The sequence below is a fragment of the Natrix helvetica genome (genome assembly GCF_964273705.1).
Source record: "Natrix helvetica genome assembly, chromosome: Z".
Classification (NCBI taxonomy): Eukaryota; Metazoa; Chordata; class Lepidosauria; order Squamata; family Natricidae; genus Natrix; species Natrix helvetica.
Window position 1 is genome coordinate 86,127,525 of NC_138554.1, and position 24,462 is coordinate 86,151,986.

At 42.4% G+C, this 24,462-nt stretch overlaps 1 protein-coding gene across 5 annotated transcripts in view; it reads left to right on the forward strand.

Annotated features, from left to right (window-relative positions):
• Nucleotides 1-24,462, forward strand: part of CPNE4 (copine 4) — a 318,853-nt gene that overhangs the window by 187,486 nt on the left and 106,905 nt on the right. For all 5 annotated transcript variants that reach the window (XM_081971083.1, XM_081971084.1, XM_081971085.1 and 2 more), the window contains exons 3-4: nt 15,144-15,323; nt 24,197-24,268. In XM_081971083.1, coding sequence (XP_081827209.1) covers nt 15,144-15,323; nt 24,197-24,268 — 252 coding nt within the window. The remainder of the gene's footprint in view (nt 1-15,143; nt 15,324-24,196; nt 24,269-24,462) is intronic.

A 24,462-nucleotide genomic window follows, 5' to 3' on the forward strand; every position in this document is an offset into this window, starting at 1 on the left:
CACCTGTGGCACGTGTGCCATAGGTTCACCATCACAGCCATAGGCATTGACAAATTTGCCATCAGTCAATTGCAGAAGATGATTTTACTTGGAAATGCTTCCATCCTGCGACGATATCTGTAACACCATCAAACATCCATTTTTGCCTCTCCCAGGTCCTTAGAAAGGACTCAATAGGTAGGCAAAAATGCCAAACCCAGTCTGAATTATCATCATCATCATCATCTGGTTGATTGTGCAATGATTAATAATAATAGATAGCCACCTGTCACATAATATCCCAGACCTCATGGTTATCAAGAAAGAATGGTTGTTGTTGTTATTGTTATTAGCCGTATCATTTACATTTTTCATCCTTTTTAAAATTTCTTAGAATCTTTTCATTATATTATTTCCTCCTCTCTTTCCCTACAATTTTCACTCTAACCGCAACTTAAATGCTTTGAGCTTGATTGCTATTGTATTGGCAATAAATTTATGCTGTATTATAAAAAAATACCAGGATGGTATTGTCTGAGTAGTCCAGATTTCAGAACTATTTTCTCACAAGTCAGAAAACTCAACAAAAAATCCCATCCACAATCATTATATTGCTCCCAGTAATCTCTTTGGATAGGCTCATAAATAATACTAAATTATTTTCAAAAACTATGGCTCTTGAATAAGTCAAGACGGTCTGGTCCAAATGCAAATTAAGCCTTTATGTGTGGTTTCACACATCACATACATCACAAAACATTGCATCTGTGTTATATTGCTGTGTGGACCAATTTATATATAGACCTTGCTTCCTTTAAAAAAATGTAAGTGTGCTTCAACTCCTCTCACTGCTGGATATTTCATACTGTTGGATTCCTTTTCAGGAATCACTTTTTTATAGGACCATGACAGTGACAATAATTTTCCAGTATGCAATTACTACTCATTAAGGGCATTAGAAACAATGTAATGTAATACCCACATAAGCACAAAGTATATATATCATAACTACAAAGTGTGGGAAAGGTCACATATTTTTGACAACTAATTGCACTGCAATTGCAAACTCTGATTGGGGGATTGTTTAAATCCAAACCTATTAATCTTTTATTTGTGCATATTTTATACTATAGATGTGAAAAGCACTAAATTTGGAGAACAATATGCACTCTTGCAGGATATAACATCTATGTAAATATGGTCTTGAAATTTTTCAAGCCTGGCTAAAGATTTGCAGTATGTTATAATTTACAAAGCCTAAAATAGCTTAGCACAATATTTCTTGATCTCAGCCAATTTTAAAATATATGAGCTTCATCTCTGAATTTCCAGGCCAGCATATTGGCTGGGATAGTTTAATCCCACACATCTTAAAGTTGCAGAGATAAGAAATACTGCTATAAAGGACCATTTTCCAATCAAAATAAACTTGTTTTCTATTGAATTTTCCTGGCAACAGTGCAGAAGTGATTTAAAATTGCTTTCCTCTGGGATGCTTTTCAGCTTCCTGTTCTAGTCTATAGCATTGGTACCAGTGGTGGATTTCAAAAAAAATTACTACCTATTTCGTGGGTGTGGCCTATTTTGTGGGCATGGCTTGGTGGTCATGTGACTGGGTGTGTGTGATTAGGTGAGTATGGTCATGTGATTGAGTGGGCATGGCCAACTCGATGTCACTCACATGGAGGGGCACCTCGCATGGCTTCTCCTTGCCCCTCATCTCCCAGCCAGTCCTTGCCTTGTCTTGCATGTTATGGTGGGAGAGGAAGCATTTTCAAAGTCATCTTCCCCTTGATACTAGCCAGTAAGATGAGATTTTGCTATCAGAAGACCACCTGATGTACATTTTCAAATATTGTTTATCACCATTCTTCTTAAAAACTCCAGTGATGGTATACCCACAATTTCTGAAGGCATCCCATTTCTCTAATTGTTCTGTCAAGAAATTTCTCATTTGTAGGTTGGATCTGTTTGATAAGTTTCCATCTCATAGATCCGTCTCACATTTACTTCCAGTTTGAGCCAGGCACCACCTATTCTATACATTTTTTCTTGCCTGTGTAAAATCTTACTTTACTCCCCATTAAATTGCATGTTTGGTGAGAAATGATGTTCTACAGTAGTATTCAGTTTACTACAATGATTTTTGCAAACTGCATTAAAGCTTAAAGAATACACCTCTGCTTACACTGATAAAGATTATTCCTTTTCAACATTAAAGCATACAGTCAATCAAATATTTCCAATCCTACAATTGAAAACATATTAGAAAGGCATTTAGTGGCTTTAGTGGATGTTTTACCATTCTTTCTCTTCTCCTTTAATTAAATCTTTCTGCTTTATTTGGGGGGGGGGGGGCTTATTGCAATATTTCAAAATTCTCACAGATCCTTCACAAAGAACCAGTTGTAATTTAACTGGAATACAGAACAATCTTTCCGGTCTGGAATTCCCTAACTCACACACACATCCCTCAGCTCCTCAACACTTCTCAATGTTTCCTTTCCTTTCCATTATGTACAGAAATGTGCTTCTCTTTTATTGCTCATTTTCAAATTAACAGGCCAGCCAGTATGGGGAGAGAAGCAACTTCTCCTTCCTCATGCACAAGCCTGACAGAGGACAACTGCCCCTTCCTCTTTCTCGCCCTCCCCCCACTCTTTCTCTCTTGTTCCACTGCAGCATCTGAAAAAATGTGCGGCCGGGGATAGGCACCCCTATGGCCTTTTGGGGACCCCTACACACATACACCATTGTCTCAAAGGTCTGCCGGTGGGTGCCTTAAAGAAAACGGACCCGGAAGTTGCTCCCCAGATGAATCTTGCTTTCTTAAGCAATTTAAGAACATTGCAACCGTCTTGCAGACTTCCCTCCCTGCTTTTTCTTTTATTTTTCCTAGCAATCTATTGTGGACAGCCAAGCAGAGCTCCAAGAGGGATGGGGGCCCAACTACAACCAATTTTTTTAAAGAGGGTGCAGCCCGGAGACTATGCAGCCCGCCCCCACCCCAAAAAGCACCTCCTGTTGGTCTCCCCTCCCTTCTCCTCTTCACCCATCACCCCATCCACATGGACCTCTTTGGGCTGCTAAGCTTCTTGGACCCCTTTCCTCCTTGCCACCCCAACATTTGCTCTAATGGCAATTATGGCTAAAAGCAAAAGGCCTTTGGAAGCTGCGGCTGCCCCCTTCCCCTCCCTTTTGCAGAAACTCCTCTTGCTTCAGAATTGGGATCGCTCCATCTTTCCTGGCTTTCAGATTCTCTTCTCTGATTATCTTCTCCTGCCCCCCCCCCCAGTCTCAGTTGCTGCTTGGAGGGGTGAAGATTTCTGGTTTTGCAGGGCTGAGAGGAAAAGGGGAATGATGAACAGGCCCTCCAATACTGTCCACCCCTTGGCATTTTTGCAACCAAATTCTCCCCCCACAACAGAGAGCCCCTCCCGGTGAATACTGCATGGCAGAGTAGTTGGGTCCATAACTAAGGAATGTGTCAGGGAGAGGCTGCAGCAGCTCCGCTGTGAACAGAGGAAGAGGAAAAAAGTTCTCTCTGTTGCAGCACTTACCATGTTTCCCTGAAAATACGACATGTCCTGCTAATAAGCCCAGGGCTGGTTTTTGCCTGGTTTTTGAGGTGGGTGTAAATATATGCCCTCCCCCGAAAATAAGCCCTAGTGAAAGGGTGCCGTGCCAAGTACAGGAGGAAGCCCTTCCCTTCCCTGGTCACCTCAGCGCTTCTTGGCTGCTTAATCGGATCAGTTGAGCCAATCAGGCTGCCATTCAAAAAACAGCTGATTTGCGGGTGCTGTTCAGGCCATGGCCTCCAGCAAGTGCGGCTGCTTTTGCCATCGATTACAGCCACAAAAGCAGCAGGAGACCAAGCGATGCACCCCACGCGCCTCACACCGGCCTTTCGAAGGGTACTGTAGCAGCAGTTATCCACAATGTTTTAATCATTATTTTGTCCCAGGACAAAATAAGGGTTAAAAAATTGTGGATAGTGCTGCTACAGTAACCTTCGGAAGGCTGGCTTGAGTCTCCTGCTGCAAAAGTGGCTGCGCCCGAGACTGCTTTTGGGAGAGGAGGCAAAGGGGAAGCAATCAGCTTCATCTCGCCCTTGCCCTCAGCCCCCCCCTTTGGCTGAGCTCAAGCAGAGAAGTGGCCCGCAGGGTTTCAGGAGCAAAGTTGAGGCTGACAGGAGTCAGGGCAGGGGGTAATGTCCAGTGTGGCCCCAGCGCTCTTCTTTCCTTGGAAACGGAATATTGGGAGTGGGAAACGGCATTCCCAGGAAGGGTGGGTATGTCGGTATGTGTATAAAAAACACAAAGCGAGGGAGCCAACAATCCGCGGATTAAGGAGCTTTGTGAAACGTTACGTCTGCACGCAAAGTTTGGCAAGGAAGGGAGAAGAGATACTTCCCTCTCTTGGCAATGTTTTGCTTGAAAATATATGAGAATCGGCCAAAGAGAAGGAAGAATGAGACCTGCGAGGAGATGCTGCCGACACTGCTGCCTGCAGAGGCACAGACAGAGCGAAGTTCATGGAAGACCTCTCCAGCCAGCCCACAAGACTATCTGAAGGGGGAGGGGGAGGAGATTTCCTGCACATCGGCAGTGGCATCTTCTCACAAGGCTTCTTCTGACATCCCCAGTTGTATGGATTTCCATGCCTTCCTTTATGGGATGTTGCTTCGCACCTGAGACATCGGGAGAAGCCTTGTGAGGAGACACCACTGCCAATGTGCAGGAAATCCCCCTCCCCCGCAGATCATCCTTTCAAAACGTAGTTTCACCAGGATACAGAGGTGGCTGGAGGCGGCGTTTGCATCGGGTTGGGCTTTCTTTGCAAGGCAGTCAATCTGGGGAGCAAGAGATTTAGGAAGCCTGGGCTGGCGTGGGTCTGTTTCTCCAGTGAACCATCTGATTCATCCCCAGGGGTGAACGTTTTACCCTTCGTCATCTCTCTGCCCTGGCTTGGAAGCAGAGGAAGTTGGACTTGTGAGATTTTTTTTTACAGGGTGCTTCCCTGGACAAAACAGCGAGAAACACGATGGAGCTGCAAGTCTTGGGTAGGATGGGTGTCTCGCAGCCCAACTCCTCCCACCCCACCCGAATGCTAACAGAATCCAGTCTGCTTCCCTTCCCCACCATCTCTTTGGTGAGAGGGGTGGCAGGTGCGGTGGAGGAGAAGTGAGACGTGTGGAGTGAGACGTGGCTTCTCTTGTCATCTCTTCTCCCCCCCTCGCCGGGTGGCAGGCTTCCTCTGCAGCTTCCAAGCCAGGGCAGAGAGGAGGCAAAATGCTCACCCCCTGGGGATGAATCAGACGCTTCACTGGAGAAACTGCCCCATGCCAACCCAGGCTTCCTAACTCTCTCACTCCCCAGATTGTCCCTCTCGCAAAGAAAGCCCAACCCGATGCAGGGCAGTGACAGGACACATCAGTGCAGTGCCGGCCAGTCGTTCAGCCGGTGCAAATAAGTCCCCCACCCCCGATAATAAGACCAAGGCCATATTTCATGGGTCAAAATAAAATAAGACCCTGTTTTATTTTGGGTGAAACACGGTAGCATTGAATGCTGTGGCAGAGAGAAGCCAAACTTTTTTCTCTCCCTCCATTCACAGAGGAGTTGCTGCTCCCTTTATGCCCCCACCTCATCTCCTCCCTCCCAGTACCTGAAAGGAACAGGCAGGCTGCCACAGCTACCTTCCAAGCAGACAACCAGTCCCTTTCCTTCTTTCTTTCGGCAGCAGCAGCAGGAGAAGAGAAAGTGCTTTGGTCTGGCTGTACCCAAGCTGGTGGAGCGCCCGCTCATTTGGTGCAACCACATGGCTCACCTGCACTGGCTGTCTTCCTGGCAATGGGCGGGTGGTTGCGGGCGCTCCACCAGCTGGGGTGCAGCCGGGCTGGAACACTTCCTCTTCTCCTGCTGCCAAAAGAAAGAAACAAGGGAAGGGATGGATCGGCCCCTAATACTGGGATTACCTTGGCTGTGGAAATGGAACCGGCACTTGAACTGGAGGAAAGGGTGGCTATGCACCCATTTGGCTAAACCGACAGAGGGGGAAGAGAGACTTTTCTCCTAGCCAAAGCTGTAACAGACTTAGCAGCTGTTGCATGTGAGAAACGTGAAGGAGAGGAAAGAATTCCGAAAGAATATTGGGACCTCAGAGGTTTTCAGTGAAAGCACTTCTGACAAGTTCCCCCCACCCACCTTTGCCACAGATTGCAGCATAGAAATCTTCCCAGGGGAGAAACTCCCTAAACCACAGATTTACTCGATGACCCCACGTGAACTGGAGGAATTACACAATTTCATTCATAAAAATTTAAAGAGGGGGTTCATCCAACTTGCTTGGCCATCGATGGCTTCGCCAGTCTTATTCCAAGAGAAAAAAGATGTCTCTTTTTACTTGTGTGTTAATTATAAAAATCTGAACGCTATTTGCATGGAAAACGTGTACCCTAAGCCCCTCATGAAGGACATGTTAGCTCACTTGACGAAGGGAAAAATTTTCACCAAATTCGATTTAAGAGAAGCCTACTACAGAGTCCGAATAAAGGAGGGAGATAAGTGGAAGACCGCCTTTAACTGCCTTTTGGGATGTTTCCAGTTTAGAGTGCTCCCATTTGGACTACAAGGGGCACCAGCCGTTTTTATGCAGTTGATTAATGAGGTGCTGCATGAACACTTGTATAAGGGGATGTTAGTTTACCTTGATGACATCCTCATCTACATGGAAAAACATGAGCAAAAGGTAAAATTGGTGCACTCAGTCCTGAAGAAACTCTGAGCCGCTGAACTTTATGCCAAATTGTCTAAGTGTGAATTTCACCAGGAGAAAATTGACTATTTGGGGTACTGCATCTCTCATGAGGATATCGAAATGGACCCGGAGAAAGTCCAGGCTGTTACAAAATGGGCAGCTCCTCGCACCCGCAAGCAGCTACAAAGTTTTTTTGGGATTCTCTAACTTTAATCAATTTATCCCCTCATTTGCTAATATTGCACTGCCAATTACAAATCTTCTAAAATCAAAAGGAGAAGCAAAACCAAGGCCTACTAAACCTTTGAATTGGACTATGGAATGTCAAGCCGCTTTAGAGAAGTTGAAACGGCTGTTTGCAGCTGAATCTGTTTTAAAACATCCTGACATGAATACACCCTTTGTGGTCCAAGCAGATGCAAGTGATGTAGCCGTGGGGGCAGTGTTGCTCCAAAAGAACCCAGATGGAAACCTGCAACCTTGTGCCTACACCTCCTGAAAACTAACAGAAACAGAAAGAAGATAGGCAATATGATGGACCTTGATAACTTGGCGGCATTTCCTTGAGGGGGCTAAACACCCATTTGAGGTATGGACTGATTATAAAAACCTTGAATAGTTAAAACCCCCGGGAAAACTGTCACCTAAACAAGTTCGCTGGGCACAATATTTTAACCAATTTCACGCTAAAATACATCCCTCAGGGAAAGAACTTTATGGCCGATGCCTTGTCTAGGCTACCCCAGTACAACAGTGCCAGATTGGTGGTGATTCATCCAGGCATTCCAGCTAACATCTAGCTGCTCCAATGGTCACCAGGAGCCAGGGAAAGGTGGATTTGGGGGTGCTCACTGATCTGCCGAAAAGGCTGAGGAAAAGCCCTGCATCTGATGATTGGTTCAAGCAATACTCTCATGAGTGCACCATGCAGGATGATCTTGCGTGGGTAGGAGCCCAGCTGTATGCTCCTGCTAGCCTAAAAAGCTTTGTCCTTCAACAGGCCCATGACTCAAGAATGGTGGGGCATTTTGGTTTTGTGAAGACATTACATTTGGTTAAAAGGCAGTTCTGGTGGCCTTCTTTCAAAAAAAGAGATAGAATCTTACATAGTTAGTTGTCCCGTTTGTGCGGCTGCAAAGAGACCACCAGGGAAACTTCAAGGACTACTTCAAAGTGTCGCCTGACCTGGTGCACCATGGAAGGAGATATCAATGGATTTTATTGTCGAGTTGCCAGAAAGCTAGGGAAACACTGTCATCTGGCTGATCACTGATTTGTTCTCCAAGCAAGTGTACTTTGTGCCCTGTTCAAAGATTCCATCAGGAAAAACACTGGCTAAACTATTTATTTTGCATGTCTATAGGTTACATGGCGTTCCTGAATGCATTAATAGTTAATTGGCTCTGCCCATGGTCTAAGCTCCGCCCACCATCTGCAGACTAATGGGACTTGTGAAAAGGCTAACTCGGTTCTAGAGCAGTATCTTAGATGCTATAGTGAAACATGCGTAGTGAGCTTAGTGATAAGAGTCAGATCAGTCCACCATATGTCTTAGAGTTTAAGCACAGCTGGCAAACAAAAAAACGCAGTGACAAACGCCTTGAAAGACGACGGCGCTGAAGCCATCTTTAAGGAGTTTGAGGATGTCTTCGGCACCGGTTTGGGCAAGTATGTGGGGACTCCAATTTCTTTTAGTTTGGACCTCAACATAGCCCCAATAAGGGTAAAACCCAGGAGAGTACCTTTTGCTCTCCACCCCAAAATTGACGGAGAAATTGACAAGCTCGTAGGCCAGGGAATCCTAGAGCCAGTCGATCACTCATGCTAGCAGACCCCTATAGTGACACCTGTCAAATCTGACGGGTCTGTCTGCATCTGTGCAGACTACAAGTGCACAATAAATAAAATACTACAACAAAGCGCCTACCCTGTACCCATCGTACATCACCTTCTTCATTCATTAGGCCCCGGAAAATTTTTCGCAAAATTGGACATGGCTCAGGCATACCAACAATTGCCTGTAAATGGTGCTACGTCGGAGGCCCAAACCATTGTGACGCACAGGGGTGCATTCAAATGTCACCACCTGCAATTCGGCATTAGTATCACCCCTGGACTCTTCCAAAGCATCATGGAATGGCTTTTGCAAGGGATTCCAGGAGTCATCCCCTATTTCGATGACATCTTGGTATCGGCTGCAAACGAGGCACAACTTTTAAAACATGCACGAACAGTTTTGGCTCAAATTAGAGACAAAGGTCTCCACCTAAAAAAAGAGAAATGCCAAATTAACATGCCAAGGCATGAATTCTTAGGGTACTTAATCTACAGCTCTGGGATTCATCCGACCACACAAAAAATTAAAGCAATTCAGGACGCCCCCACTGCAGGCATTCCTCGGGCTCCTTAATTTCTACAGCATCTTTCTTAAACAAAAAGCCACCGTTGCTGAGCCCTTTGCGTTAAGAATGCAAAGTGGTCCTGGGGCAGAGCCGAGGCTGCCACATTTGCTGCGGTAAAATGACTCCTGTCAGCAGACTCCTTCCTCGTACAATACAGCCAGACCCTGCCATTGGTGCTGACCTGCAATGCTTCCCCATTCAGTGTCGGTGGCATCCTCAGCCATCGCATGCCCAACGTAACCGAAGCCCCTATTGCATTTTACTCCAGGACCTTGTCTGCCACAGAGCAGAACTACAGCCAGCTGGACCATGAGGCCTTGGCTGCAGTGGCCGGAGTAAAGAAGTTCCATGAGTATCTATATGGCCGGGACTTTGAACTGGTTACGGACCACAAGCCGTTGTTGGGCTTACTGGCTGGGGACCAACCTACCCCAGTGTCATTATTACCCTGCATGACCAGATGGACCATCTTCCTAGCTACCTACTCCCAACGTCTCATCTACCGACCAGGCTCTACTTTGGGGCACGGTGATGCTCTCAGCTGCTGCCTGCTGCCTATACTTCTTGCTGACCCTACCCCCGAGATGCCAGTCCTCCTCATTGACTGCCTTGAGATTGGGCCTGTCTCATCCAGTGACGTTGCCCGTCACTCTGCAAAGGACTCCACCATTAAGCAATATTTGAACTGGTGTGGAAAGGTGGCCCAAGGGACCTGTTGGGGTTGATTTCAAAATGTATTTTGCTAAACATGATGAGTTATCGGTTGTAACGGCTGTTTACTGTGGAGGGACCGGGTTGTTGTTCCACCCAAACTGCGCATTGCAGTATTAGACGCTTTACATGTAGGGCATCCTGGAATTGTGAGGATGAAGTCTTTGGCTAGGAGTTACATGTGGTGGCCTAATGTGGATAGGGAGATCAAAAAATTGGTGGCTACCTGCATACCGTGCCAGGAGTCCAGACCAGCTCCCCCAGAGGTGCCTGCTAAGGAGTGGGAGGGACCTCAAGCACCATGGTCTAGGATGCACATTGACTTTGCTGGCCCAGTTCATGGCCAGACATTTCTCGTAGTTGTGGACGCCTACTCGAAATGATTAGAGGTAGTCCTGATGACCTCCACTATGGCAGAAGCGGTCATCAAGGTGCTACTGTGACTCCATGCACAGCCTGCCCGATGTCGTAGTCTCTGACAATGGGCTCCAATTCATGACCATGCAATTTGAGACCTTTCTAGCAGCTCAGGGAATCAGGCCCTGGTCGCGCCATTCCATCTGGCCTACAATAGTCAGGCGGAGAGAATGGTGAGATCTGCAAAAGAGGCCCTCTCTAGGATGGGCCCGGGAGATTGGCAAACATGGGTTGACCACTATTTGTTAATTCAGCACATCACACCCAATGCCACTACAGGGAGAAGCCCCTACGAGCTTCTCATGGGTCGCCAGCTAAGATCCCATTTAGACCGGCTACACCCCAATTATTCTGTCTCATCGCCCCCAGACTCCACAAGCAAGATTCGGACTTTTAGCATAGGGGATTCAGTATACGCCCACAACTACACCCAGGGAACTCTGTGGATTCCTGCCATAGTGATAGGCATCACTGGCCCTCGCTCTTACCTCCTAGAGCTCGAGGACGGTAGGAATTGGAGAAGGCATATTGACCAACTCCATTCCTGCCTCTCCAACTCCACTCTTAGACAACCAGAGGTAACTCCTGCACGAGTTAGCCAAAGCCCTACCCAAACGGAGCAAGAACTCACTCCTTCCACAGCCAGCTCAAGCCCGAGGGTACCGGGAAACTTGTCTGGTTTTGCTGCAGGCCTGCAGGCCTGCAGCGAGCTCCGAGCGAACCGGGTCTAGAAGCTCCAACTATGGCCTGTGAAAGGTTCCAGGAGCTTCCACCAAGCGGAGCTGCGGAGCAAAGAGGTCCGTGCGACCTGTCCAAGGAAACCCCTCCTACTGAACTGCGCATTTCAGGCAGAGCTACCCAAAATCCCGCCTACCTGCGTGACTACGTAATTAGTAGGACTGTTCCATCCAAGAGGGGAGGGGTGTTATATACTTGCTCTAACTACAGTGGTTTCCACCAAGGTCCTCTGTTCCGGCGGGAAGAGAGGTTTAATCCTATTGGTCAAAGGGTCTAACAGCTCCCTATAAAAGGGCTGCTGTCAGACTCAACCTTCGCTGGATTGTTCTCACTTGTACTTAATAAAGAGCTGTTGTTACCATTAAGCCTGTGTGTGCCTATCCATTACCCAATCTAACATATAGATATTTATCTCTATGTACCTATTGATGGTTGATTTGTCTGAGTGCCAGGAATTCTCTTGTGTTTTTAGACTGTGAACTTATGGCACGTGTGCTACAGGTGGCACATGGACCCATATCTGCTGTCACGTGAGCTCTCAGCTCCAGCGTGCATATGCACACCAGTCAATTGGTTTTCAGCCTTGCAGAGGGCCAGGGGAGGCCATTTTCAGAAAGCCTCCAGAGCCTGGGAAAGGTGAAAAACATGGCCAATGGGCCTACTGGAAGTTTGGAAATGATCTGTTTCCAGCTTTCAGGGATGGGGGAAGCTGTTCTCTCCCTCCCCAGGCCTCAGGAAACCCTGCGGAGCTGGGGACAGCGAAAAATGGACCCAAAGGGTTTACTGGAAATTTGGACCGTTTCTGGCTTCTGGAGGGCCTCTGGGCAAGGCCGGGTGAAAACGGCCTCTCCCAGCCCCCTGAAGACCCCCCAGAAGCCAGAAATTGATCATTTACAAACTTCCAGTAGGCTGTTTTTCACCCTCCCCAGGCTCTGGAGGCTTTCCTGGAGCCTGGGGAGAGCGAAAACAGCCTCCCCTGACCCCTGGAGAAAATTCCAAGCTCAATTTGGAGGCGAGCAGTACGGTGCGTGTAGGGGCGGATCTTGGGGGGATGGTATGTGCATGCACATATGGGGGCGTGCTTTGCATTATGGATGCCAGCGGGCATTTTTGGCATCCAACAACAAAAAGGTTAGCCATCACTGGTTTATACAGTCCATGTATTGTGAAATTCAGGAGTTTTCATAGATTCAAGTACTGCACATTATATTAAGTTGATCCAGTTTCTAGATATATAGATGTAGGATCCATAAATCTGACCAAAGAATAGAATTCTTTATTGACCAAGTGTGATTGAACACACAAGGAATTTGGTGCATATGCTCTCAGTGTACATAAAAGAAAACATACATTCGTCACGAATCATAAGGTACAACACTTAATGATAGCCATAGGGTACAAATAAGCAATCAAATCATACTAGGAAACAATCAATATAAATCATAAACTGACACTGTAGAAAAATAAAATACTAGAAACTATTATACTATTTTAAATTTGCTTTGCATTAATTCAAACATACCTTTATACAAATTTTGGCTGAATATGTGAGTTAACTGAAATAATTGGGTAACAATCAATGTAGGACTTTATTCAGTGGAATTTAATTCAGTCAGCAGGATTTTCCTTCTTTTCTATATTTACCTGCATACGCCTCGGCCTATTTAGGTTTCTCAACCTGAAGTGGGTATGTCAGATCCTACAAGTTGAGAATCAATTCCTTCAGTATTCCTGTTCCAGGACTGGGTGGGTAATCATATCACTGTGCGATAACTCACGTTCTGTTTGTAGTGGCAATATACTGTAGATATGCATATCTTAGTGTCTTTAAATGAACTTAATCATATAGTTTAATTTACAGATTAAATTAGTGCTAGGGCAAAGCAGCTCCAACACAGTATTCCAGCTATACTTGGAAAAGGTTAATTTCACATTAGTTACTGGTTGCTATTTTCAAACATCAGTTAATGTAAAAGCAAAAAACTCTAACTGACCTTTTTCATTGGCTTTTCATTTGTGGCGTGGAGATGAAATGGTGTGAAAACATAGTTAATAAAAACATAGTCTAGGGCTCTGGAGTGAAGTGTAAATTGCTATATGTTTGTATTGCAAATTCATAGGTTATATTTTTCTTCTAAAGTTTTCTCTTACTAATTTCCCCTTGTCCTATAAATAATATTGTTTTGTTTTGTTTTCAGTTGCAAGATTTTCTTTCATAGACTTCCTGAATGTAATTAATACTTAGGGACTGACAATGGCATATTACATATTTCAATAAGTGAAAAAATGCTTTACATGTCATTGGAACTGGAATCCTGACTTTTCTTCATAGGAAATAAGGCCCATTGAATATAGTAGAATATATAGCTTTGCACTGTCAATACTATAAAAATGTTTATTGGGACCGTATTTTTATTTTCACATTACTAAAGTTATTAGACAACCCAAATGTATAACTAGCAGAAAAACCCTTGATGCTATAATTCAGATTGCCTTTTCAGAGTTCTCAGGTAGGATTATCAGATATCTTAACAGGCAAAGTAGGACACTGACAATTGGAAAGAACAGGGTGGGGGTGGGCATACTATTTGAGATTCATGACAAAAATTACAGGGAAAAGATGCAAAAGAAGTACTGGCTTACATATATATAAAATTATTTTTTTCAGCATCAAAGATTGGTTTTTCAATTGCAAGGATTTGCTGATTAGGAGGCAAAGCCTTCAGCCTGGAGCTGATTAAGATTTTGTCAATTTCAGACAGCAGTGCAAACCAAAAGAGTACTAATCAGCTAATTAAGCTTGTTAATGTTCCATCAGCACTTATTGGGAAAATACTGGGCAGCAGAGATATGCCTTGTTGTTAGATACTCAACAAATCAAATACTATTTGATTTTAAGACTATGCCTGTCAGATGAAGCACATGAAGACAAAAAGAAGGACATGTCCTTATTTCAGTGAGCCTTGGTGGCACAGTGGTTAGAGTGCAGTACTGCAGCTTACTTCTGCTGCCTGCCAGCTGCCTGCAATTTAGCAGTTCAAATCTCACCAGGTTCAAGGTTGACTCAGCCTTCCATCCTTCCGAGGTGAGTAAAATGAGGACCAAGATTGTTGGGGGCAATAAGCTGACTCTGGAAACTACTTAGAGAGAACTGAAAAGCACTGTAAAGGGTATTAATATTAATAACAGTTAGAACAATTAATCAGTGGAACAGCTTGCCTCCTGAAGTTGTGAATGCTCCAACACTGGAAGTCTTTAAGAAGATGTTGGATAGCCATCTGTCTGAAAAGGTATAGGGTTTCCTGCCTAGGCAGGGGGTTGGACTAGAAGACCTCCAAGGTCCCTTCCAACTCTACCATTGTATTGTATTGTATTGTATTGTATTGTATTGTATATAAGTCTAAGTGCTATTGCTATTTTGACAGATGGCTGATCACTCTAGTTTCAGGCCAAGGACAGCTATTGTATTGGTTTGTATAATCTCTTGAACTTCTGAAGATGCAAATCACTGAGTGAGAGCCATCATATTCTGTTTCACACTCTGATATTCCTTCTTGATCAGTTATAAATTCAACCTACGTTATTTATGGCTATGGATAGAAATCAGTCATGAAGGGAGGACATAAAACTGTTGCAGACCCAGATTGTATTTGTTTGCTCTTCTGTATGTCAGAATATGTGACAATAAATATAAATTCATCCCTAATCTAATCTGTACTAGAATATGTAGTAGAAGCTAATGTGAAGTTGTTAACTAGAGAGATTGATGGTTGCTATAGTTGCTACACAGTTTGTCTTCTCCCTCCTAAACTACCTACCAGAACTGTTCCTTGAATCCTTGAGATTCTCCCATCCAGGTCATGATTTTTAGACTTTCTTGTTTTTCTTTGGAGATGTTTCGCTTCTCATCCAAGAAATGTTTCCAGCTCTGGCTGGATGGTTTTTCTTGAGTCTAGGTGTACTATTAGAATGATTTTTATCCTCTATAATTTCTCATTTTTTTAAATAAAGTTTTTTTAACTGAAATTACATTAAAAATAAATTTCTCCTTTAGTTAGATTGTTAAAGGGTTTTACATTTCAAATTTGTTTTAAGTGACTTTAAAAAACCCTAATAACTTACTCTCTTGATTGACAGGTTGACCGGACAGAAGTCATAAAAACTTGCATAAACCCTGTCTTCTCAAAGCTATTCACAGTGGACTTTTATTTTGAAGAAGTGCAGAGACTACGATTTGAAGTCCATGATATCAGCAGCAATCACAATGGGCTGAAAGAAGCAGATTTCCTTGGTGGCATGGAATGTACTCTGGGGCAGGTAAAGTATTTGTGGTTTTGTTGACTTTTTTGCTTTTTTTTTTTTTTTTTTTGCTGCCCTCATTTACTTCAGTTATTGCCAGAAGTCTTTGCTGACTTTAGCACTAAATAAGCCAAAGGCTAAATATACTATCAATAAATATTAATAACTGTGGTTTTCATGAAATATCCAAAATAGATAAAGATTTGACAAATGAGCTGAATGAGTGGTGCTTTGTATTGTACATAGTGTATAGTTGTCAGTTGAAGTCTTCATTCGGGTCACCTGTTGGAGCGGAAAATACTCGCTCCTGATTGGTTGTTTGGCTGAGCAGTTTCTATAAAAGGAGCTGTGTCAGCCAGGGAGTTAAGTTGCCTCACAGGAAGTATTGAATAAAGAGCTGTTAGAAATCACTCTGGCCTCGGCTCTATTCTTTGCCCATAACTTAACAAGTGGGATATTGTAACATGATGAATAGGGTATGGTACCACAATAAAATAACATTGACAGATGGGATAATTGAAGAAATGTCTGACTATATTGTGTAATATGTAATACCTTCAACATCACGGATAGTTAACAAAAAAAAATCTGAAGAAATACAAGTTAATGCATCCAAGGCACCTACACTAGAAGCAACAAAAGATTTTACAGGTTTTAAAGACAATCCATAAGCATTGACAATGAAGAAGAGAAATGTAATATTACTAAGAATCGACACAAATAGAATGTTAGAAGAAGAAGAAAGTAAAGAAAGAGACACTAGTACCTCTCAAAATTTTAATGAAGAAGGAAAATGGATGATGTTTTAATTTATTGTACATCACTGCTTGGCCAAGTTCCAGACAACTTGAGAGTTAATCTGGTTAAGAAGGGAAGATAAATTCTTCAGAGTAAAGAATGGCTTTTCTCTATCACTGAGAAAGATAAAATAGCAAAGGTGGAGTTGACCCTTGACCGTTTTTTCTGTGAATTTTTTTATTTTTATTTTCATACAAGTAATCACAAGTATACCATTACATCTTAACCAGCACTATTTTGTATTATCCAATATTATATCAGTTCCTCTTACCATTGACCCACAGCAAATATCATTTGCTCTTCTGCTTTCCATACACCATATTATATATTATATAAATAGTTATTCAACCTCCTCTCCCTCTCTCTTCCTCCCTATTTCCTTTCTTCCCTCTACCATCCCTCTCTTCTCTACTTCACATTCCTCTCTCCTCTTTCCACACCTCATCTCTCTCCTACATCTTTCCTCCCTTCTGCTTCCCTCTCTCCTGACCCTTCTCTCCCTCCTTTCCTCTCCCTTTCTCTCTTCCACTCTCTCCACTTAGCATATCTTTTGGGCAAAGCGTGAGCCGCTTCAGGTTTCCAGCTATCCTCATAATAATATTACATAGTTAAACATCATTAAATGCCCAGAATTTTTAAAACTCTTGTTGTAGTCTCAGTTATTTATCCACATTATAAGTATTTTCAAATTTCCCCTCCATTTTTTGTCCCATATATATTTTCTCATTTAGTACTTAACCAAATATTCATTTCTCATTCATCTGTTAGTGCCTATCAAATAATATATTATCCTCATTCAAATATGTTAATTTTAATTGTCTTTAATTAAAATTCTTGCTATTCAATACTTATTACAAATCAATTTAACTGCCAAATGGAAAGACAGGCAACATACACCTCATTTATATTCTCCACCTAAAAATGTCTACATAAATATATCTTCATACCAACATTTCAAATGTTATATTTGATTATCTTTTAATTGAAATCCTTACTATTCAAAACCAATTTACAAATAATATACACATATTCTCCACATATAAAATTCTGCATATTCAGTTAAACACAATTATTCATGTTAATATAATTGTCTGTGTGTGTGTGTGTGTGTGTGTGTCCCTTCTTCCTCTCTCCTATCAAATTTTCGTTCTTTCTTTATCCTTTCCACTTCTTTCTAATCAGCCTTTTATCCCAATCTCTAAGCTTCTTCTTTTTCTTTCTACTATTTATGTATCCTTCCTTCCAGATCTTTTTCATCACTCTTTGCTGTGCCTTTCAATATGCCCTCATCAAAGTTTTCTTTTGTCTCCTTACCTTATTTCCCCTTTTTCTTTTATTATTTTGCTTTTTTCTTGTGGTATGTTACCTTCATTTTTTCTTCTCTATACCTGTCTGATGATTTACCTTCTCTTCTTCTTTACTCCCCTTTCCTTTCTTTGTTGGGACACACTCCCCCTTTTCCATTTTTCCTGTGCCACTTACAAACCCAGTGAAATCATTTGTCTGTTTTTTATCTTCCTTTCCTTCTATTACTTTTTCTATACTTCCGCTTTCATTTGCTCCACCTTCCATGCTTATTTCTTGTTTTTCCTTAATATCTAGCTTATTATCTCTATTTAACTTTAGTAATTCACAATATTTTTATAATCTCACATATTTCTTCAAATTCCCAACTCTCCATAATGCCCCGTTTGCAATTTACATTTTTCCCTTTTAAAGTACATCTCAGTTTGTTACAATTTAAAGTTTACAATTTCTTCTTATTTTCCAATTTAAATGTTATTTTCCAGTTCAAATGTTCCAATTCAGCTCCAGTTAAAAGAAAATTCCCCTTTTCTTCCATAGCTGTGGAGGGATAAAACCAAATAGCCTACACAAAACAAACCCTCCTTAAAAATTATCACCGCTCCACTTCACGTCAAAGTCGGATGTTTAAGTTTCGTTTTCTTTGTTTCCACAAAGTAACACTTACTTCCTTCCGGTAGATGGCTCCGCTCCTTAGTTCTTTCAATCCAGTATATTTCAAAAGTACACTTTTTAAATTTTAAATCCAAAAAATAAGAATAATAACTGGAGAGAGACAAAACTTCTTGCTAGATTTCCCTTTTCTTGTTTTCCACCTCCAAATGATTTGAATAAACACATTGAAACAGAGCAAGTCTACTTAGTCTTAGTATTTTTACACCGTTTCTCCCCCCTCATTCTTTCTGTGAGGTTTCCAATTATCAATTAATCGCTGTTAAAAACAAGATCTTTCCAAGTTCCAAATTTAAAGGTTTTTTTTATACCAATGGGTTAGCCAATTCTCATTTCCCCCTCCAAATAATTAGAACAAACAGTTCTCTTTGGGCTTTGATAATTTAAACTGCCATTTCTTTTCTGCAAAGTTCCCAATTTATCCGTTAACACTGTTTCCAATTCAAAAAATTTCTCCCAATTCCAAATTCAAAGTTTTTATATCAGTAGGTTATTAAATCTTCTCACCCAATTTCATTACTTTGTCCAGACACCGCTCCTGCATCAATACTTAATCCCGTTGCCCCAGCTCCATAGTTGACATTTTGCATTGTCTGCCGCCCCCGCTGTCGGTTCGGAGAGTTTGCCTCTGAACTGTGAGGAACCAGTTTCGTTCCTCTTGGTCGCTCGAGACGCAGCTCCTTCTTCACCATCCCTTCCTGTCTGAAGACACCACGCCGCCGCCACCACGACTACAGTTTGTCAGCCTGGATTTTTGGGGGCTCAGCGGAGCCCACTATTTCAGGCTGTCTCAAAGTGTTGCGTCCGGTCCTTTTGACCCTTGGCATCTTAATGGTTTCAGAAATATTTAAAATGGAGAAAAACTGTTGATAATTGGGATAGTTTATTCAAAACCAAATTACTTTACTAGGTTATCTACTTGTCTGATGTGAAGTTTTGGAAAAAGTTAATCTGACACAAGGATACAGTATTTGCAAATAGCAGAATTGGCCTCAAACAATATGCAGTGAAACTCTAAGCTTTAAAATTATTCATTGGTGCCCACAAATTGTGGAGAAGGCCATTTATTATCGAGTTATAACATGTAAGGAAATGGAAATTAATGTAAAAAAAAAAGAATTAAATTTTAATAAAGAGGGCAGGAGAAAGTGTAGAAAATGCTAGTCATAAGATGCCCAAAAAAATCAAGAGAACAATGCCTGAATGCCTTGCTAGGCACTTATTCTAAAGAAATGTATCAAATAATGACAGTGTTCATGAGAGGGAAGGGGTAGGTGTTTTGTATGCCTCAAACCCCCCATCTTTCTTCTCTTTGAAGAGCATGGGGGCTGCTATTTCTGAATTGATTGGCTGAATTTCTGAATTGATTGGCTGGATAAAGCCCCGCTTCAAATTGGCATCAATGTATTTCCTTAATTCCGCCATCTCTTTAGGAGCCATTGAGTACATTTTAGGATTCAGTAGTTTTGCCCAAGGCACAAACTCTATTGCGCAATCGGTGGGTCAGTGAGATGGGAGATAATTGCAATCTTCCTCACTGAAGATACCCTCTAAGTCCCAGTACTCTTTAGGTATCTTCTTGTTCCAAGTGGGGCATCTCGGCCCGGAGCTGCAGGTTCTGGCGGCCTTGTCTCCTCTGGGGTCATAGCTTCTATGAGGTGGTCCTGCTTTGCAGTTGGCAGTAGTCCTTTGTCAATGACTAACTTCCTCTGACCACCTTCCCAGGAGATTGTAAGGCCCCACTTCTCAATCCACGCAAGTCCCAATATGACTGAGTCTGTCATTTTGGGGGTGGCTATGAACCTGAGGAGTTCTCAGTGACGGTTCATCTCCAGCCGGACAAGCTCAGTGACCACCGAGGCTTGGACCCTGCCAATTAGCATCCCGTCGACTTGTTCAAAGCTGATAGGGGGTTTAAGAAGGCCCGTGCGTATGCCCAGCTGCTCGACTATGTAGGGGTTGATCAGGCATTGTGTGCAACCGGTATCTATGATGGCTTTCACTTCACCTTGAATCCCTGGTTCTAATAACCGGACTCTAAGAGAAAAAGGCCAGACAGGCTTCCAGAACATTGGGCCATCCCCAGGGTTTCCCTCATCCATCTATGGTAAGTCTTCGTCAGTTGACCCTTCATTCACTTCTGGAAAAAGCGGTGTGCCTCTGCTGCCTGTTTAGCAAATCCCAACGTTTCCCTTCTCTCATGGGGTTTCCCCTCCTACTCTGCTTCTGGCAAAGGACCCTCGATCTTGCAGACATTTGGTGGGGGAGGGATGCCTCTCTCAGCAGATCTCCGTAGCCTTCCCTCTGCTTCACTGTGCACACTTGTGTGAACCCTCCATTTTGGCAGCTGATTCCTAGCCCGCTCCATTCTGGCAGGTCAATGCAAAGGAGGGGCAGGCATGGGGGAGAACCCTCCTCCTCCTCTTCCTGTTCCCCAGGTTCTGACTTAGGCGGGTTCAACTGGCTAGGTTTTCCACGGAGTTTTCCAGCTCGCCTTACAGGAAGAATGGGCACTTCTCATTGCCTCAGGGGAAACCACCGACCAAGCTAGTGTTTTGGCTGTGGTTCCCTTCAGGTTTCAGGGAGAGCTGCCTGCACGCCTGGAAGCTGTGTTACTTCGGATGTCTGAGCAGCTTTGGGGCAAACGGCTGCACTAAGCCCAAATCCCCGTGGCTCTTGTCACTTCATTCTCTAAAGGATCCTGTAAGTGGTGGCTGCAGTGGCTGGGGAATGGGAGCCTCCAGCAAACCACTCCAGCTGTTGGCCCCACTACATCCGCCAGCAGTTGTATTTGCCCCAGAGACAGCTGTGGGAGAGGCATGAAAGCCCACAGCAATCCGAGCCCATTGCAGCTGGCAGGCCACTGCATTATCTACAGTGGCCATGGTGGGTGCAGGAGACTGTGCTTCATTCCACTGGGGTCCCACGGGAGAAGTCCTCGACCCCAGGGAGAGCTTCAAAGAATCGGATGCCTTCAACTCACCTAGGTTGGATGGGCACCCATCAACTCTTTGACCAGCCCTGGCCATTGGTGAGTCTCCCTCCGGTTGATCTGGGCTTTCCCTTGCTGGACTCAGATCTTCGGGTGCCGGCTGCATGCGTCTCAGTCAAGCGCCTGCTGACAATCCAGCCTGCCAGAGGATACCCATGGGAAACTGCCTGCACACCTAGGCAGTTTTCACAGCATCCGTTCGACCTTTTCCCATGCTCTATCTTCCCTGAGTCTTTATCCCACCCGGTTTTGGGTTGGAATTGGGGCTCATGACCCCAGATAGCACCCCAGGATTCAGGGGAGCTGATAATTTATTTCAGTGGAGATGCAGGTTAATATCAGGGTTCCAAATAGTATCCAAAAATAAATCACAGTCCAAAGCAAAGTATTGCTAAAAGTTCCAATTTATTAAGAGAGCCATGTTGGGAAATCCTGAATCTGAAAGCTTCCAGATTTAGTTGGAAGTTCAAGATCTTGCCCAACACACACAAGTCCATCACATGGTCCAATCTTCCACTGCCAGGCTGGCAGTTCCACCCACCCAGTTCTGGTCAGGTGCAGAGTTGCAAAGACAAAGGCTTTCTAGAAAGAATTTTGTTTTGGCTACACAGTAAGTAACTCCGTACAATCCCCCCTCCCATTTTCCCACAATAGAAAACAGCATAGTAGAATAATAGAAAGTGTGGCAGGCCAAAGATCCAAAAGAAAGCTGCAGGCCTGACAGTAATGAGAAAGAAGGACTCATTGGAGAAGAGCCTAATGCTGGGACAGAGAATGAGGTGACTGTATGAAGTCATGGAAGCAGTAGGTATGAGCTTAAATGGACTCTAGAGAATGGTAGAGGACAGAAAGGCCTGGAGGAGCGTTGTCCATGGGCCCCCAATGGGTCGGACGTGACTTTGCAATTAAGAGCAACAATCTTTTGCTTTACTTGAAATTCAGTAAATATGGAATTCTAGCAAACTTTTCCTCAGGCTGCTGTACTTTATCAAACCAATATGTGCAAATCAATTTGTGTATAAATTGATAGATGCAATTCAACTTTCTAAGAATCAGTTTTTCCTATCATTGCAGAAAAAACATTGAAGCTGAATGTATTGGCAGTCAGGTGGCTTTCAAGAAAATCTATTTATTCAGCCATATCAGAATTCTGTCATGGGGCCTAATCTTTGAGCATCCATTTTTGATGGCTTCTGAATTTCATCGTCCAGTTGCTTCTGATGTGTACTCCTTAGTTGCAATATGCTTTCTTACAAAGTAGTAAGCTGATAGGGAATTTTTACACCTATGAATAAGCCATAAACATGATGTATAATTGATGGAAGTTTCCCAAAGTGATTACTTTGGTAGCATAATTTAGCATGCATATTCAAAGAGTAGTTTAATGCCACCATAAATTGATTTCCTCTCAATTACATGTGATGTTCTGCAATCAGTAATTATTAATTAGTCTTAAAGGAATTAAGTTGCCAAATGCATCTATTTTACTTTCCATTTGATAATTGGGATACCACATAAGAGGTATTTCTATCCTGAAATTGTTTGCTGCGGCAACATTGCACAATTGCCCATTAAAGGAAATGAACAATATAGTGATCAAAATAAGTCCAGCTGTTCTATTATGAAAAAACTGCCTGTATGCAAGTACATATTTCAGCATACTAAGCTCCACCAGAAATATTTTAATGTATTTTATTGACAGAATTGTCGATAATTCTTTTATTGTATTATTTAGTCCCTTTTTATTCTTGTTTCTCTAGGAAGTTGCTCAAATTGGCTAAAATAATGTCTGGTTTTTTCTTTCAAGCAACGGAATGATGTAGGTAGATAGAATTAGTTAGCTTATACTGCAGCTTGTCCAAGCTTATACATCTTAATGACATTATTTGCAAAGTATTGGCTTACAGCAAGACTTGGATTCAAATCTTCAATTGACCACAAACCTGAGGCAATTGCTGATATTGCAATACCACTGTTATTTAACATTAAACATTTAATGTTATTTACATTATCACTGGTATTTTTGTCTCATTTTTGATATCTGCATCCATGTAGTTTTCTTGGCAGTGTTAGAGAAGTAATTTTTTAGCCTTTAGTAGCCTTTTTAGATTTCCCTGGGCCTGGCATATTAACATTTTTTCCCCTAATCAGGACAAAAGATTTGGTTTCCAAGCTAAGGTGAGGAGAATTTGCTGCTGCCACCTGCTGGAGCAAATTTAAATATGCACTATATTAAATTAAGTCAGATTATGGGAGCAGAATGAAAGTTCTGACATATATAGCATAGTCGAATCACTTCTTGAGAGCTGAATTAGAGGCAGCCCACTAAAAACAAGAGGGAGTTGTATCATTTGTTACATACATTGTGTAAAGCTGATGTAGTTGTATTTAAAAAATCTCTCCTGTTTTTTCCAAGAGAATTATCTTCTTTTTTCCTGTAATGAATAGCAAAAAAGCATTCTTTTCAGAATTAAAATGTTAAATAGGTTATTTTTAATGAATTTTTAAAGCAAATGCGAACATTTTTGTTGATCCTGCATTTAATCTTCATCTTCTAGTTGTGGATAAAAACCTTTGCTTTCCAACTCTCCTTTATCAGAGTTTTCTTTCCTCTGCTATACCAGCTGTTGCTGATACTGATTTACTGCAAAGCTATGAGAAAAGAAAACAGGTGTAGGTCGTATTTTCTCTGGGAAATTAATTGAGCATATGACAGATAACTGGAAACTCAGAGAATGACTGGTCTGTAGATCTTTTAGCCACATTATAGACGGAAGTTCCAAAGAGTAATAGTGATGTCTAAGCAAAAATAAAATAACTAAAATGGGCTCCCCTCTGGCTACATCGGAAATCTGGAATTTGTTGTTTCCTTTCTTGTGTAATTCATTTACTAATCCATATGTTAAAGTATTTAACATAGAAATTTTTCACCAATTATTGTGGACTATTGCACTTACTTTTGTGGCTTAATTTTTACTATACTTCATAATTTTGAAGCATATTTTAAAATTAAGTGCCATAACCTTTTTAATTTAATTTTATATTAATTATTCGGGAACTGCTTGCATATAGACATAAATTGTAGCTTGTTTGATCAACTTTTCTTTTTTATTATTATATACAGATTGTTTCTCAAAGAAAACTCTCAAAATCTTTATTGAAGCATGGCAACACAGCAGGGAAATCTTCCATAACGGTAGGTCTATCTGTAGTAATGTTTTCTACTTTTCATCTTGAGTGGAAAAAAAGTAATTCATATTTAGCTTTGTCCATCTTTGCTGAATTTTAAATGCAAATCCTTTGTTGGCATATGTACATTATTTTCCAAAGCCTGACAATGATAAAACATAGCATGTGTTTAAAAATATTTGTTAACTTATTAAATGTATG